The sequence below is a fragment of the Sceloporus undulatus genome, chromosome 6 (genome assembly GCF_019175285.1).
Source record: "Sceloporus undulatus isolate JIND9_A2432 ecotype Alabama chromosome 6, SceUnd_v1.1, whole genome shotgun sequence".
NCBI classification, from domain to species: domain Eukaryota; kingdom Metazoa; phylum Chordata; class Lepidosauria; order Squamata; family Phrynosomatidae; genus Sceloporus; species Sceloporus undulatus.
In genome coordinates, this window is record NC_056527.1 from 110,839,165 (window position 1) to 110,854,708 (window position 15,544).

The 15,544-nt window shown below is 42.0% G+C and overlaps 1 protein-coding gene across 1 annotated transcript; it reads right to left on the minus strand.

The window, feature by feature from the left end:
• Positions 1-12,811: 12,811 nt before the first annotated feature.
• On the minus strand, positions 12,812-15,044 carry LOC121934537 (ribonuclease-like). The gene is made up of 2 exons (XM_042475118.1): positions 15,001-15,044; positions 12,812-13,781 (listed from the first exon to the last, which is right to left on the minus strand). Exon 2 carries the CDS (start codon positions 13,751-13,753, stop codon positions 13,328-13,330), a length of 426 nt encoding a protein of 141 aa, XP_042331052.1. The 5' UTR covers positions 13,754-13,781; positions 15,001-15,044; the 3' UTR covers positions 12,812-13,327.
• Positions 15,045-15,544: the final 500 nt, after the last annotated feature.

A 15,544-nucleotide genomic window follows, 5' to 3' on the forward strand; every position in this document is an offset into this window, starting at 1 on the left:
TCTACAGTAGGTATCATCATTTGGAGCTGGAGTCATTGGGAAGTCTACATTGTTATGTTTGAAGGCTTGAAAAGACTGGGCTGCCACCTTCTCCACTGTCATCCAGGCAAAGATACAAAACAGCCACAAGTGATTGAGTCTCTTTGGAGCCATCCTTTGCTGCTTGTCTTGGTCTTCCTTGCTTTAAAATCAAGAGGCTAAAGGAATAAAAATCACAGAAGGAAAAGGATTGTATTATCATGATCACCATCCCTTTTAGTACTTGTAGTGGGGTTGAAGTGAGTGGGATGCCAGTTGGTCTCAACCATCTGTTTTTTGTGTTTCTCCCATTACTTAGGAATTGCTTTCATCTATTTTTAAGTAATCTTTATGTTTTCTTGCACAATTCAGTACACTTAATTTCATGACAATTTGAGGTCTGGCTTACCATAGAAAAGAAAATATATAAACCCCTTCGAAAGGTTAACAAACAGAAAGCATTCACACACATACCCTGACACACATGCTCAATATAGGGTTCACAGGTCTCCTCTTCCCTTGTGTCACACCAGGAAAGGTGGAAAGGCTATCCAGTTCCAACAAAATGTGAGCAACAGGAGTCTTGTTAATAGTGGCGGGAAGCTGTGGACCTCCATCTCCTACAGCAGGGGTAGGCAAGCTTTTTGAGCCGGGGGCTGTCCCTCAGACAACGGGGGAGGGGGGTGAAGCCAAAAATGAAATAATTAAATAATTTTTTAAAAAATTAATTAAATAAATAGACCGGGAGAAATGTAGGACAAAATTTTCAAATGGAGGACACTTTTGCTGATTTTTTTTAAAAAATGTTAATATAAATGCATATTTCGGAGGCTTCTATAGACAATTGCCCCCCTTGCCCGCCTCCTCCTGATAGGCCAAAGGCCCCACACCCTCATGGGAGAGGCCAAGGCTCCGGTAGCAATCGGCGGCAGGACCGGGCGGGGGCCGGTCCCAAGGCCTTGCCGGGCCGCATCCGGCCCGCGGGCCGCAGGTTGCCTACCCCTGTCTTACAGGTAGTTCTCCCATGAGTCTTCTCCAGATCAACCAATGAGGAGGGATTCTGAGAGCACCAAAAGAAATGCACTCCAGTCGTAGCAGGACTTCTTGCATCCAAGTGCACATCATGAAATAGACATTGTATATGTCAATTTAATAATATTATTATCAATAATATTATTAAATATTATTATATTATATATTATAATAATATTTCTTTCAAGAAAGAGAAGGCTTCCTACCTGAGTCCAAAGCAACCTTTGCTTTCTTTGATACGCTGAAGATTTGTCACTCAGTGAGCCCAGATCTCTTCCCTGGTCTGTAGTCCCTGAGTCTCCTACAGTCACCAGTGCCTTATATACAGAACAGAGGGAATCTTATGTACCATTGCTAACCATTGTACCACTTGTACTGGAAATCTTGCCAGGCACTATTTCCCAGTAGAATGTGGATCTGAGGCAGACATAGGAGAAAATCCTGAAATTCTGGTTGTGAAATAGCTGGATTTTCTGAAGTATCTGCCTATGACTTGTTCTACCCAGACATCTAGGGCTTTTTTCCAGAAGATCCATAATGTACATGAGGTATCCAGACTGACTGAATCTATTATTTACGCATCTGAGAAACCTCTTGCCCTGTTTATGTGGACATTCCTTACTCTGTGCGCCTCCTACTCCCTTGTAATTGATTTTTCTCCCTGTTTATGACCTTTTGGTTTGTTTACTGTTTGCTTTCACTGCAAAGTGAATTGCAAGCATATAAAGAGAATTAGTGCTGGATACAGTATGTATAACACCAGCTCTGAAATTTACTGGGCCTCTGTTCTCAATCACAGGTCCAAAAAATTTGTAATGATTTTTATTTTAAATTGATCAATATTTTTGTGCAAGCTTTAATTATCTAATCTGACCAAAATACAAAGCAAACTGGCTTCTCCCCATCCCTAGTGGAATATCTACAATTTGATCAATCCAGTCCTCTCTTCAGCTGCTGCCACACTGCAGAACTAATGCAGTATGACACCACTTTAACTGTCATATCTCTATCCTATGGAATCCTGGGTTTTGTGGTTTGTTGTGGTGCCAAAGCTATCAGATAGAGAAGCTTAAATATCTCACAAAGCCACAAATTGTGGAATTTTACAGCACTGAGCCATGACTGTTAAACTTGAATCAAACTGCATTAATTCTGCAGTGCAGACACAGCCCATGTCTTATTTCATGTTAAAAGAAGGGAAAATGCCAACACAACAGCCTCATGTTGGCAAGTTCAAAAAATGCTTGCTAATTGTGCTTCGAATCTAAGTGGATACAGCCATTCATTTTCCATGTACACTTTTTCTGATGCTACATCAGCACATAGCTACCACATCCAATTGGAAGTGTCTTTTAAAGGCAGTTTTTCTGTTCTGTTAATATCTGCTGCAATTCCTGAGCGTCAGTAAGACCTTCATCATCTGTTGAAATGTCTAAATGTTCAGCTCACTAGAAGAAATATAATAGACATGAAGAGAACTATGGCAAAATATTTGTTGTCTTATCCATAGGTGACTCAGCTTTGAGCTGGAAACATTTTGTGCTGCAGATGTCAATTGCCAACACTGATCAATCTGTGCTGCAGCAAATGAGACTGAATTTGTAAGAGAACATAAAGAACTGCTTCAAATTATATTTCGATAAATATTACCACACTGTCTGGCAGTTGTTCCCATCTGTCCCTAATAACTGGAGGCAGTGCTTACTTTCCAATTGCCTCTTCCACCTTCGTACCTTCCCCAAACTAATGGCCTGAAGAAATGTTAGACTAAACACAATGCATATGGGAAGCCCTGGGAGAGATGCCAGAAGAAGAGAAAACTTCCCGAAAGAGATTTGGAATGGAATGGAAGAAACCTGAGAAGCTACAGGTGAAAATGATACTTAATTCTCCAAAATGATTCCTACTTTGAAGTTGAAAGCTTTCATGGCCGGCATCCATCGTTTTTTTTGTGGGGGTTTTGGGCTATGTGGACATGTTCTAGAAGAGTTTCTTCCTGACGTTTCGTCAGCATCTGTGACTGGCATCTTCATCTGCCAGCCACAGATGCTGACGAAATGTCAGGAAGAAACTCTTCTAGAACATAGCCACATAGCCTGAAAAAACCAAAAAAACTATGGATTCCTACGTGTTTCGTAGCAGAACAACTGTTCCCATCAAATGAATCATAATGCTACTCATACCTTAGGCAATGGCTATGAATCAAGCTATGTTAACTTAGCAAGGACTTTATTTACTCCTAAGGATGGAGAAGGTTACCTAAGGAGAGAGGAGTTACCTTTTGCCAGTCACTCTTCATCTAAGCAGAGGAGTACAAAATCATCTGGAAAATTCTAGGTTGGGCAGGAGTTTAAATGTTTTCCTACCTTTGTTCTTATGGTCTGCACTTTCAGGTTCTCCATTTGAAATGCTCACTGTTGGCATGAAGAAGGCTGATCTCGAAAGGGTCAAATTCCCCCTTCATTACCAATGGGAAAACCTTAGAAATAAAGGTCTATTTCTCTGTATGTTTCAAGGCCATCAGGGATATTTGTTATGTTTCCTTTCTGATTATCAGTTCAAAGGTGTATTTAGAATGTAGCATGTATCTATAACTTTGCAACTTTCTAAGCTATGCATGGAGAAGAAGGCTCCAAGATATGATACCCACACACCTATAGAATGTGTCTTACTTAAAATAAAAGGTTGAAGGTCCTTTTATGTTGTTGTTAATAATCATGTTGCACTGGCCAGATGTTTTAACTGTTATCTTCATTTAATACATTGAATGAAGAAAAAGATAAGGTTATAATAATTTGAATATAAGCATATAATCTGAATATAGCATGTATACATGTCCACAGCTAATTTCTATGCTGTCTATCAAATGTATCGAATTAAAACATGTGGTTGTGTAAAACTGATGACCCTAAATAATCATTTCTCAAAGACCAATATTTCTACTCTACCTTTTTTTTGTAGAATTTGGATCATTTTTTTTAAATTCTCCTTTATAATATTTAACACTTTTGCTTGATGCAGAAGCCAGTGGAGCTTCAAAAGCTTGCATGATGTATTTTGTGCTTTTTTTAGTTGGCCCAGTAAATATATCACTATTTTGTGGGATTTTAAATCCTATTTTCACCTAGGTGGGCGTAGAGTCCAGGAATCTTTAAAACTTGGAATATCAATGTGCAATCAGATATAGCCTCATTGGATGGCTGTAAATCTCTAAAGTGGTTATCTAAAAATAAAACGGTATTTGGCCTTGAAAAATATCTTAGGTTACACCAAACACAGAGCCAGAGAACAGCATTCACTAGAACCAGATTTGAACAACTGAACTCCATGGTGAGAACAAGGTGATTCCAAAAAATACCTTACCATGAAAGAATAGGTATTTGTGGTGCTTCGGCTGTAGAGGATATTACACATATCCTGTTCGACTGCTGTCTATATGATAAGGAGAAATCCCATTACTTACAACAAATTTGGTTAACATGACCAACTGGGATCCCACCATCAAATTGCCCCATTTCCTTTCTGGAGAGAATTTACACCTAGTGCAATGTATTGCAAAATTTATTATAAAAGCTGCTTATTTAAGATATCAATTTATTATACCAAACGGGGTCTTGTGCCATGGAGATGAGTTTATTTAATACCCTTATTGATTTCCTCTACTCTGTTTTAGGTGGTTTGTCTTATCTTAGTCTAATGTACTTTGCATTCTATTTTATTATATTTGCTTTTATTTAGCTAGTATTGGTTTTCATTCTTAACTCTTGTCTTAATTTTATATGAACTCTTTAGATGTGTCCAAGTTTTATTTTTCTGTGTATTTTGACATTCTGATTTTCTATTTTGTATTTTGCAATTTGTATTGTGCTTTTCTTGATACGGTCAGCTGACTAATCAATAAACTTATTATGTTCCTAAGAGGCCAGAAGCCATGCCAAAGCCACACTTCTTTGGTGCAGCTTCTGGCCTCTTAAGATGTATGTGTCATTTAAACAGCATACCTCCAAAGTCACCCGAAGCAGCTTTATTTTGGCCGGTCTGTACTGGCCCAGTGTGATCCATTTCTAGAATTAGAATGGTGCTACAATTCATGTTGAAAAGGAGAAATGAAGTGTGGGATTGAGCATTGGTCTGAAAGTCCTTGTCCTTTTCCTCAGGCTTTAAAAGGATGCCTGGTATTTTTATTTGTTTGGTAATGAGCAAAGACATCCTCTACCAACTCAGAAAAAGCATAAAAGAAGACAAGAAGACAACGTTTGATGAGAAACAAATGTAGACTTTAGTTGTATGTATCATTACAGGAGAAATTGTATTCTCTTTTGGTATTGTAACTTATTTTATGGAAAATTTAATAAAGATATTTTTTTTAAAAAAAGCATAAAAGAAGGCAAGATTACATCACATCACCAGAGTAATGGAATTTCATGGGATGTTCAAGGCAATTGAATATTGAAAATGCCTTGAAAATACCTACACAATGAGACCAACAGAAGTTCTCCATCTGAAATAGGAACGGGTGGCTGTGGACTTCCATCTACTACAGCTAGTTCCCCCAATGAGTCCTCTCTGGCTTAGCTAACAGAGAGGGATTCCAGAAACAGCTCACCCCAGTCCTAGAAGTGCCCCTTGCATGCAAATGATCATCATGAAATAGGCTATATACTCTGTGTGTGTGTGTGTTTTCTTTGATGGGGTATGGATTTGTCACTCAGTCAGCCCAGCTCTGTCTCCCCTGGTCTGTCAGTCACTGAGTCTCCTACAGTCACCACCAGTGCCCTATATACAGAAGAACATGGCAGGATGGGGAATTTTCTGTACCAATGATGCAACACTTGTACCAAACATCCTGGGGGAAATGCCAAGCATTATTTCCCAGTAGAAGATGGAACTGAGGCCAAAATAGGAGATCAACCTGAAATTCTGGTTGTGATGTAGATGAATTCTCTGTAGTGACTGCCCACAGCTGTTCTGCAAAGAATTCTAAGGCTTCTTTCTAGAAGGTCCACAATATGGATGCGGAATCCAAACTAGATGAAGGCATTATTAATTAATTCAGAAACCTCCATCTTGTCCAGTTTATATTGGAATTATTAAACTTATGTGAAAGACAGTGAAATTGGCAGATCCAGTTTTTAAGACAGTCACTCACTCCCAAGATTCCTTCTTGCTCCTTTGTAAAAGAAATTCCATGTTTCTGACATCTTGGTTTGTTCAAATGGGCTCTAAATATATAAAGAGAATCGGGGCCGCATATAGAGACTGGATATGTCAATTTCACATCTTTTCACATAACTTTAATATTTCAAACAAAATTGTACATATTCTTCATGTTAAATGTTTTACTCTGTGAATTCCACAGTGATCTAATCTGATTAAAGTTCAAAGCAAACTGACTTCTCCCCATCCTGAGTATGATAATCTACAGGCAGTTTGTTAGCTGCTCAAGTCATCTCTATGACCGCATCTGCACTACAGAAATAATGTAGTTTGACACTGCTTTACCTGCCATGGTTCAATGCTAGGGAATTCTGGGATTTGTAGTGTTGTCAGATATTTAGCCTTCTTTGTCAGAGAGCTCTGGTGCCACAACAAACTACCAATCCCAGAATGCCATGACATTGAGCCATGGCAGTTAAACTGATGTGAAACGGCATTATTTCTAAAGTGCAGATACAGCCCATTTTATTTCAAGTCTTATCTTATGTTACAAGAAGGATAGAAGCCAAGCTTATTGATGGCAATTAAAACAAACCTTAATAATTGTGTCTTGAATGTAGGTGGTGATAGTCTTTGATTTTTCAAGTACCCTGGTTCAGCAAATTATGCTGCATCATCACATCGCTACCCAGACGTCAACTAACAAAGTTGATCAATCTATGCTGCTACGGATGAGACTGAAGTTATTAAAGAACAGAAAGAACTGCTGCAAATTATATTTAGGCAAATACTACCACATGGTCTGGGCTAGTTTCCATCTGTCCCTAATAATTGGGGACACTCCTTGTTTTCCAAGTACCTCCTCCACCCTCATGCTTTCTCCAACTAAATGCCTTCCAGAAATGTTGGCCAACTCTCAGTGCATTTGAGAAGCCCTGGGGAAATGCCAGAAAAAGGGACTTGTTTAAAAAAAAAGTTTTAATGGGAATGAGAGAAACCAAAAAGCCACAGGTGAAATGATACCTAATTCTCCAAAAGGACTGCCATTTGTTTGTTGTTGTTTTTGTTTTAGTATTAATTTACTTTTCTTTTGCTAATGGAGCTGAAATTTTGTTACCTGTATTTTCTTATCCTTTGTAGACTTAATGTTTAATTTGACTTACGTTAAGACTTTAACATCTTCACCTTTATGTTAAGACTTTAACATCTTCACCTTTTTCCTCCTATATGATTTGTATCATCTTTTGTTTGATGAAGAAGCCAGTGGAGCTTCAAAGCTTGCGTGATCCATTTTCTGTATTTTCTTTGGCCAATAAAGATATTGCTCTTGGTGGATTTTGGATTTTGTTGCGTTTTGCTATTTGTCCAGCACACCACTACCCTTGAAAATATGCTATCAATAATTCCTGAAAAGCTTTAAGTCTGTTACAAATCTTTCAAATCTTACAAGCTTTGACTCCATTATAAGAAGAGCTAGCTGCAATAACAGCAGCACCCCTCCTAGACAAACATCTGGGATACTGATCTCTCCAGGGCTATACACAGTATCGCTCCCAAGCGTCCTCTCAGGCCCGCTCCCAAAAAGCAACCCTGGTACACGGAAGATCTCAGAGCAAGTAAGCGGGTTCTGCGACGACTAGAGTGCAAATGGCGAAGACACCAGGACTTAGCCGACAAGGCACTTCTAGACTCTCTTTTGGAGGCCTATAGAGTGGCGATAAGCACAGCAAAGAACTCGTTCTTTGCTCCGCGTATCGCGTCCACGGAGTCGCGTCTGGCTGAGCTGTTCAGGGTAGTGAGGGAGCTTACTCAGCTACCCTCCTCCCTGAACTCTATTCTGGAACCATCCAAAGCCTGCTGTGACGAATTTAACAACTTCTTCGTGGATAAAACCTCTCGGATTGTAACAGAAATTTCAGGAATCTTAGATTTCTAGGTTTGGCAGATCAAGGAATTCACAAGAGGACCTAATAATTGAAAATCCATAAGTTTATTTCCATTTGTCGACAAAGGAAAACATTGAACTCAGTGGAATTCAAGTTCCAAAAGCTGAGAACCCCGAACAAGACAAAATGGCTCTTTTTATATTATTCAAGACAAAGAGGCTTCTTCAATACACCTGATTGGCTAATTACAATTTAAACATATAGAATTCTTACAATCAGAACAGAAATACATGCATACATTAAAACTGCATCATCACTCCTTACCCCCTCCTGTAGGAATTCAGTGGCTTTTCCCTTCTAGCCTTGCTTCTGGATGTCCTTATCTCAGTAGTTTATGTTATGTCTTTCTACTGGTGCCAGCTTCCATCTAGGTCAAGATGCACTCACTACTCCTTTGCTCTAGTTTTCCCTAAACTCCAAGCCTTTATTTCAAAACTATCTCTCTGGCTGACAAAAGTGACTCCATCTTTCTATAGTTTTTATATTTCAAAAAGGAATTTCCACCACAGGATAAGAGCTGATCTCGACGCCAGTATTTCTACAGGATCCAGAATAGAGGTCTCCAGAGCTTCCATGGACTCTATTGTACTGGATCAGTTTGAGTCCGTGAATACTGAGGAAGTGGACAAAGTCCTTAGAAGTGTTAGGAAGACACCCTGCTCTCTCGATCCCTGTCCCTCTTGGCTAGCAACTCAGGGGGGTACGGCCGTAACTAATATGTTGCGTCGCATAATTAATTTATCCTTTAGGGAAGGGCGCTTTCCATCCAGCTTAAAATTGGCCATCATAAAACTGCTGATAAAAAAAGCCCTCCCTAGACCCCCTGATTCATAACAATTATCGGCCTGTTTCACTGCTGCCTTTTTTGGGGAGGGTGATCGAGAGAGCGGTTGCCATTCAGCTTCAATTGGTCTTGGATGATACTGATTTTCTAGACCCATTTCAAACTGGCTTCCAGGCAGGCTATGGAGTTGAGACTGCCATGGTCGCCTTGGTTGATGATCTCCGTCTTGACATCGACAGGGGTAGCGTGTCCCTGTTAGTGCTCTTAGACAGTCTCAGTGGCTTTCGATACCCTTGACCATGGTATCCTTCTGGAACACCTGAGGGAGTTGGGAATTGGGGGCACTGCGCTCCAGTGGTTCCGTTCCTACCTCTCGGCCAGATTCCAGATGGTGCAGCTGGGGGACGTGTGCTCTGACAAAAGGGCACTTACATCTGGTGTCCCTCAAGGGGCCATTCTGTCCCCCATGCTATTTAACATTTACATGAAACCGCTGGGAGAGATCATCAGGAGACACGGGGCGCGGTGTTATCAGTACGCTGATGACACCCAAATATGTTTCTCTGTGTCTTTGACTAATGCAGTGACCAGGGATGGCATCTCTCCTCTAGATGCCTGTCTGGAGTCAGTAATGGGCTGGATGAGGGAAAACACTCAGACTGAATCCAGAGAAAACGGAAGTACTCGTGATAGGTCCCCCGGGTCTAGGGCTGGGGATTTGTCCACCTGTCCTGAATGGGGTCACGCTTCCCCTGAAGGACTCTGTTCGCAGTCTGGGGGTGCTCCTGGACTCGTCGCTGCACCTTACATCTCAGGTGGATGCGACAGTCAGGAGTACTTGTTATCAGCTTCGGCTGATACACCAGCTGCGACCCTACCTGGGCCGGGGGGACCTTGAAACAGTGGTACATGCTCTGGTAACCTCTCGGTTGGATTTCTGTAACGCGCTCTACATGGGGCAACCCTTTTTACCAAACCCGGAAGCTTCAATTAGTGCAGAATATGGCAGCCAGGCTGGTCACTGGATGTTCCAGGACCAGCCATATAACACCTGTCTTGCAAGATATACATTGGCTACCTATTCTCTTCCGAGCGCAATACAAGGTGTTGGTTATAACCTATAAAGCCCTAAATGGCTTGGGCCCAGGGTACTTGGAGGACCGCCTCTCCCCATATAATCCGCCTCGCACACTCAGGTTGGTCAGGAAGCAACTCTTGAGGGTTCCAGATACTAAACATTCTACGACTGCACAGAGGGCATTCTCCATCTCGGCCCTGCAGCTTTGGAACTCTCTTCCCGACGAGCTCCGCTCAACCACCTCCCTCAACCTATTTAGGAAGAGATTAAAAACCTTTCTCTTCCAACAAGCTTTCCCCCAGACGCTGTAATGTCCCTTCTCCCTCCCTCCATTGCATTTCCACTCAGCTAGTTTTTGTATGGCTTTGTACTATGTTTTTTATCTTTTTATTGTTTTTATATCTTGCATTTTTATCTGTATCTTGTTGTTCATTTTATTGTTATGTAACCCACCTTGATCTCCAAGGAAAGGCGGGATATAAATAAATGATTTATTTATTATTTATTATAGAGGAAGCATCACTGTCTGTACCAAACATGACTGGACATGACATCATGCCACCTCCACTTTCATTTTTGGCTAATTTCACACCTTCTGAGTCCCTTGTGGCAGCCACTTCCCAGGCTTCTGAAGGCTTCTGGAATGCCTTCAGAGTCCTGTGTGGCAGCTGACACCCAGGACAGTGAAGGTCTGGGGAGGTGCCTTCACAGTCCCACATGGCAACTGCCACCAAGGGTCCTGAAGGCCCTAAAGGCCTTGGGGAGTCCCATATCACAGCTGACACCCAAGACACTGGGTTGGGTGTGCCATCAGAGTTACATGTGGCATCTCCCACCCTGGTCCCTGATGGCCTGGGAGGGATGCCTTCGGAGACCTATGCAGCAGCCACCACCTGGAATCCTGAAGGACTGAGAAGGGTGCCTTTGGAGTCCTGTGTAGCAGTTGCCACCAGGGACCCTGAAGACCTCGGAGGAGTGTCTTCAAAGACCTATGCAACAGCTGCCTCCCAGGACCTTAAAGGCTTTGGAGAGGGTCCCATTGGAGTTCTTTATCGCAGCCACTACTTGGGGCTCTGAAGTGCTAGCGGGTGCCTTCGGACTCCTGTGTGGCAGCTACCACCTGGGACTCAGAAGGCCTTGTGGGAGTGTCTTGGATTTCCACATGGCAGCTGCCACCTGTAGTCCTGAAAACCTTGGGGGAGTGCCATTGGAGTCATGCACAGCAACTACCACCCAGGACATTTAACACCTGGGATTGTCTTCAGAGCTAGCCATTACATGGTACTCCAAGAGCTTGGGGGAATGACCGTGCCCTCGCAGATCAGTGTAGCAGTTGCCATGTGGGACTCTGAGGACCTGGGGGGTTTGAGGCCTGGCCAAGTAGGGGAGAAGGGCAAGGCAGTTTGCCCTTCCACCTGCCGAGACTGACACCAATCCCAGTGATGCCACTGCTCCACAGCCCAGCTTTCTCCCGAAATCCAGAAATGTTGGACAAAACTCAATGCATTTGGGAAGCCTTGGGAGAAACACCAGAAAAGAAGGGGGGAGTTTTAATGGGAATACGAGAACCCTGAGAAGAAATACTGGACCTGATCCCCTTCCTCACCAGTATTCCCTTCTCCTTTTGTGCCATGTCTTTTTAGATTGTAAGCCTGAGGGCAGGGAACTGTCTAATTAAAAAGATTGTATATATAAAGCTGTATAAATTTACAATGCTGTATAAATAAAGCTTAATAATAGTAATGAGAAGCTACAGGTGAAATCATATTTAATTCTCCAACAAGACTGCCACTTTTTTATTTTTAGTGTGAAGTTACTTTTGAGTTAGTAATGAAGCTGAAATTTTATTATTATTTCTTGATCTTCATCTTCCCATGCCCAAGAACCCCTCTCCTTCCATTGACTGAATCAGTAATAGTTGCCACGTTTGGTAACTTCAGTCAAAGGTTCTCAAAGAAACGTTTTAGATGAAAGCAAGGGATTTTCACGGGAGCCTAAATACCCTAGAGCAGAGATGGCAGACCTTTTAGAGACTGAATGCCCAAACTCAGTGACGTTCCTGCACCGTGTGTCACCCAGTGGTTGTGACGGTGGCAGGACGTTGGTGGGAGGGACTTCTGGGGCCAGGACTTCTGACTTCTGGGGGTGGCACTTCCATGGGAGGGACTTCCACCTTTCAGGGGCAGGACTTCTGGGGGTCGGGACCTCCGAGGGAAAACTTAAGGCATACTCTCTCAGCCTCAGGCTAGCAATTGCAACCTCTCCTCAGATGAAACCTGCCAAGAAAGCTCCATAATAGTTTCACCTTAGGGCCACCATAAGTTGAAAACGACTTGAAGGCACTACACACACTTTGTGGTCTTTCAGCCTGAAGGGATGGCAAGGGCAACCCCCCCTTGGCCCCCCCCCCCCATCCTGTGCCTTTAACTGACTCCCAGAACTAGTTAAAGGCATGGGAGGGCGGAACAGGCACACTCCTGCTCCGCTTCTTCCACCACCCTCCCCTTTCTTTCTTTCCTATATCCAGTTTTACAACCACTATTATTAGCAGCAGCCATGATCTTTACCCACAATGCCTCACTAGGAAAACAGGAATATTCTGTAATTTTGAAAGCACTGTTAAGAGGGGGAAAGCATCAGTCAGACCACTAGTAGCCCCTCAAGCATGAGTAACAGGAAATAATATTTCAGCGATTGATACATGCTGAAACCCACCTTTCCACCCATGGATTCTCCAAAACACATACACACACATACAAGTGGGCAGCTACAAAATAAAACACCAAACAATTGAAATGCTCTGCATAGTTTATATATTTAGCAGTAATTGGTAAGATAGACATGGCTGGATTAGTTAAAGGAAAGTCAGAATGATGGCTCAGGCGTTTTTTTCCTTCTGTTTTTCACTTTAAGCTTCAAATGAAAGCAAAGAAAGTGTATAGTGAGAAAAGCAACAAGAATGCAGTAAAGTTAATCAAAATAACCCCATAGGTTTATGAGCTAATGATACATTTTCCATTGATGGGTCATAGCTGGCTCAGTTTTACTCACAAGAGGCACATGAGCACAGCACTTACAACCTTGCCACTGAGACCTGACCTTTATTAAAATGTACAGGCTTTCCATGTGAACCACTGACCACAATGGAGGCCCAGAAAGTACAAAAGTGGAGACGCAAAACAAAAGTGGGAATAGAAAGTTACACAAACTGACTCCAGATTTACAAACCAACCTACATTTTCTATAGATGAGGCATAGGAGACGGCTTCAATATTCTCATATCAGGAATGTTGAGCACAGTATATATGCATCTTAGATCTGACCTTCTTCGTAGTGTACAGGCTTCCCATCTCTACAAGCAATAACAATATATCTATTTGACTTGTTCTCTCTGTATTTACAAGGTGGACGGGTAGAGCCTCCACTGAGCTTGCAGGTGGTGACAGAGAACTGCTTATTGCTACGCCTCAAATTGTTGCCGTAAGGCTTCCCTCCCTTGCCGCACACGTCGTTGATATCCTTCTTAGTGCCATGGATGAAGGAGTTCACAGACTTGCACTGAGGTTTGGTCATCCCACGTCTTTGCATCATGGCATCACAATAACGTTTTCCAACATTGCTCTTGGGGTTGTCAAAGTGCTGCCTATTGAATTGCTTATTGTCAGCAGCATAGTTTTCAACTATGAACACAACCATCAGGAATCCAAAGAAAATGGGTCCACATCCCTTGAAATTCATGTTCAGGTCTGCCTGGTAAAAGAGATACCTGGAAGGCAACAAAAAAAAAAAAAGCAGAGATGTAGAAAAGGAACAGTTTGTCAGGAAAGAAAGCTAGTCTTCTTGGAACAGTTGAGAGATGACATGAATTTCACTTTACAAGCTCTCAGGGGCACATTCTCTCAGTCTCAGCACAGCCAGATAATATCTGACTTCTTTGCTATTATCCCACACATTATGCCTAGATTAGACTGTATGTGATTGTTGATTTGCCGCAGCTATCCACAGTTGCAAGCATCTAGTGCTATATTTTATTTTCTTTGGCTGGGGTCCTACATCATAGTATACACTTTGAAATTGTGTGAATCTATAGCTACATTGCAGAAATGCAACAAAACCATGGCAGTGAATTGTTAAGATGTGCATCTTGGGACCAGCAAGAGTGCTCCAATGTGCTTTGGGTATATTTAATGCACATTGGGAATTTTTGATGTGCATCAACCACTCATGTTGTGCACCTGCACTTCCTAGCAGGTGCTCAAATGTGCATTGGGGATATACCAATGCAGATCAGTGCCCATCATACACTAGGCAATGGCACCTCAGTCATGCCAGAAGTAGAATCTGTGGATACAGAGGTCCAAATGTATAACATTATTTTAATTGCTGCAGGACAAGACAGAAGGTCTTCTGGGTATCTATTAAGGAAGGGTCTTTTATAATGAGCCTGTTGTCAGCCCACCCCACCTCACCCCCTTTCTACTTTTACATTGTCTTAGACTTTGTTCTTGATCTAATATTGTTATGTTCAGTTACATGTCAATTACATGTTACACGGAGAGCCTTTGATTAATTAAAATAAGAGTTCAAAAAAAAGCAAGCTTTCATTTATGGTCTAATTTCCACTGCAGAAATAATCCAGTTTGACGCCACTTTATTGGCCCTGGCTCCATGCTAGAGAATTCTGTTAACTGTAGCTTTGTGAGACATTTAGGCTTCTCTATCAGAGAGCTCTGGTGCACAAAACTACAGTTCCCAGAATTCACTTGCAGTGAGCCAACCTAATGAACAAACAGGGATGATGGAAGACGCTACCAACAACATTTTGAAGTCACAGGTTCACCACTTCTGCTATACGAGAAATCCCTCAGAGGTCCCCCAAACATAGTTGTTCTGATGACTTAACCAACATCATCTCCCAGTTCAACTCTCTCACTTAAACACTAGAGATTGGTTCCTACCAAAGCATACCTAGATATCCCTCTTACCTGATACAATGTTGATGTTGTCTCCCAAAGGATAGATGCAAATGTCTCTGTTTCTCTTTGAGTCTCCTTTAGCCATGGTTGCCTTATATACAGAAAGCCCAATAGAAGGGTGTCACCGAACTATCTCATGGGAAAATTGGGATGGGATTTTCTACAGGAAATGCCAGACTCCTGAACTTCCCAGAAGGTTGTTTAAGTGAAACAAAGCTATGTAAATTGGTCAATCTATCCGCCAGTGCATTCTGAATTCTCCGAAATGCTTCCCTGTTGCTTCCAGGTACCTCCCTGTTTCTCAATCTTTGAGTATGAACTCAAGGAGCTCATGGAGCTTGTTTTCCACTGGCCAGTGTGTCATAGTTGAGAGGAGTATTTTTTTTTGTCATGTACCACAGAAATACATGCCATATCCTTGTTTATCCTATATTACTGCACATTTTTGAGAAACCCAAGTCCTGTTTTGCTTGTACTTTTCTCTCTCTTATGATATTTGCTCATCAGTTGCTAGTGTTATCATTGTGGAAGATACTGCTCCATCCGCAGACCT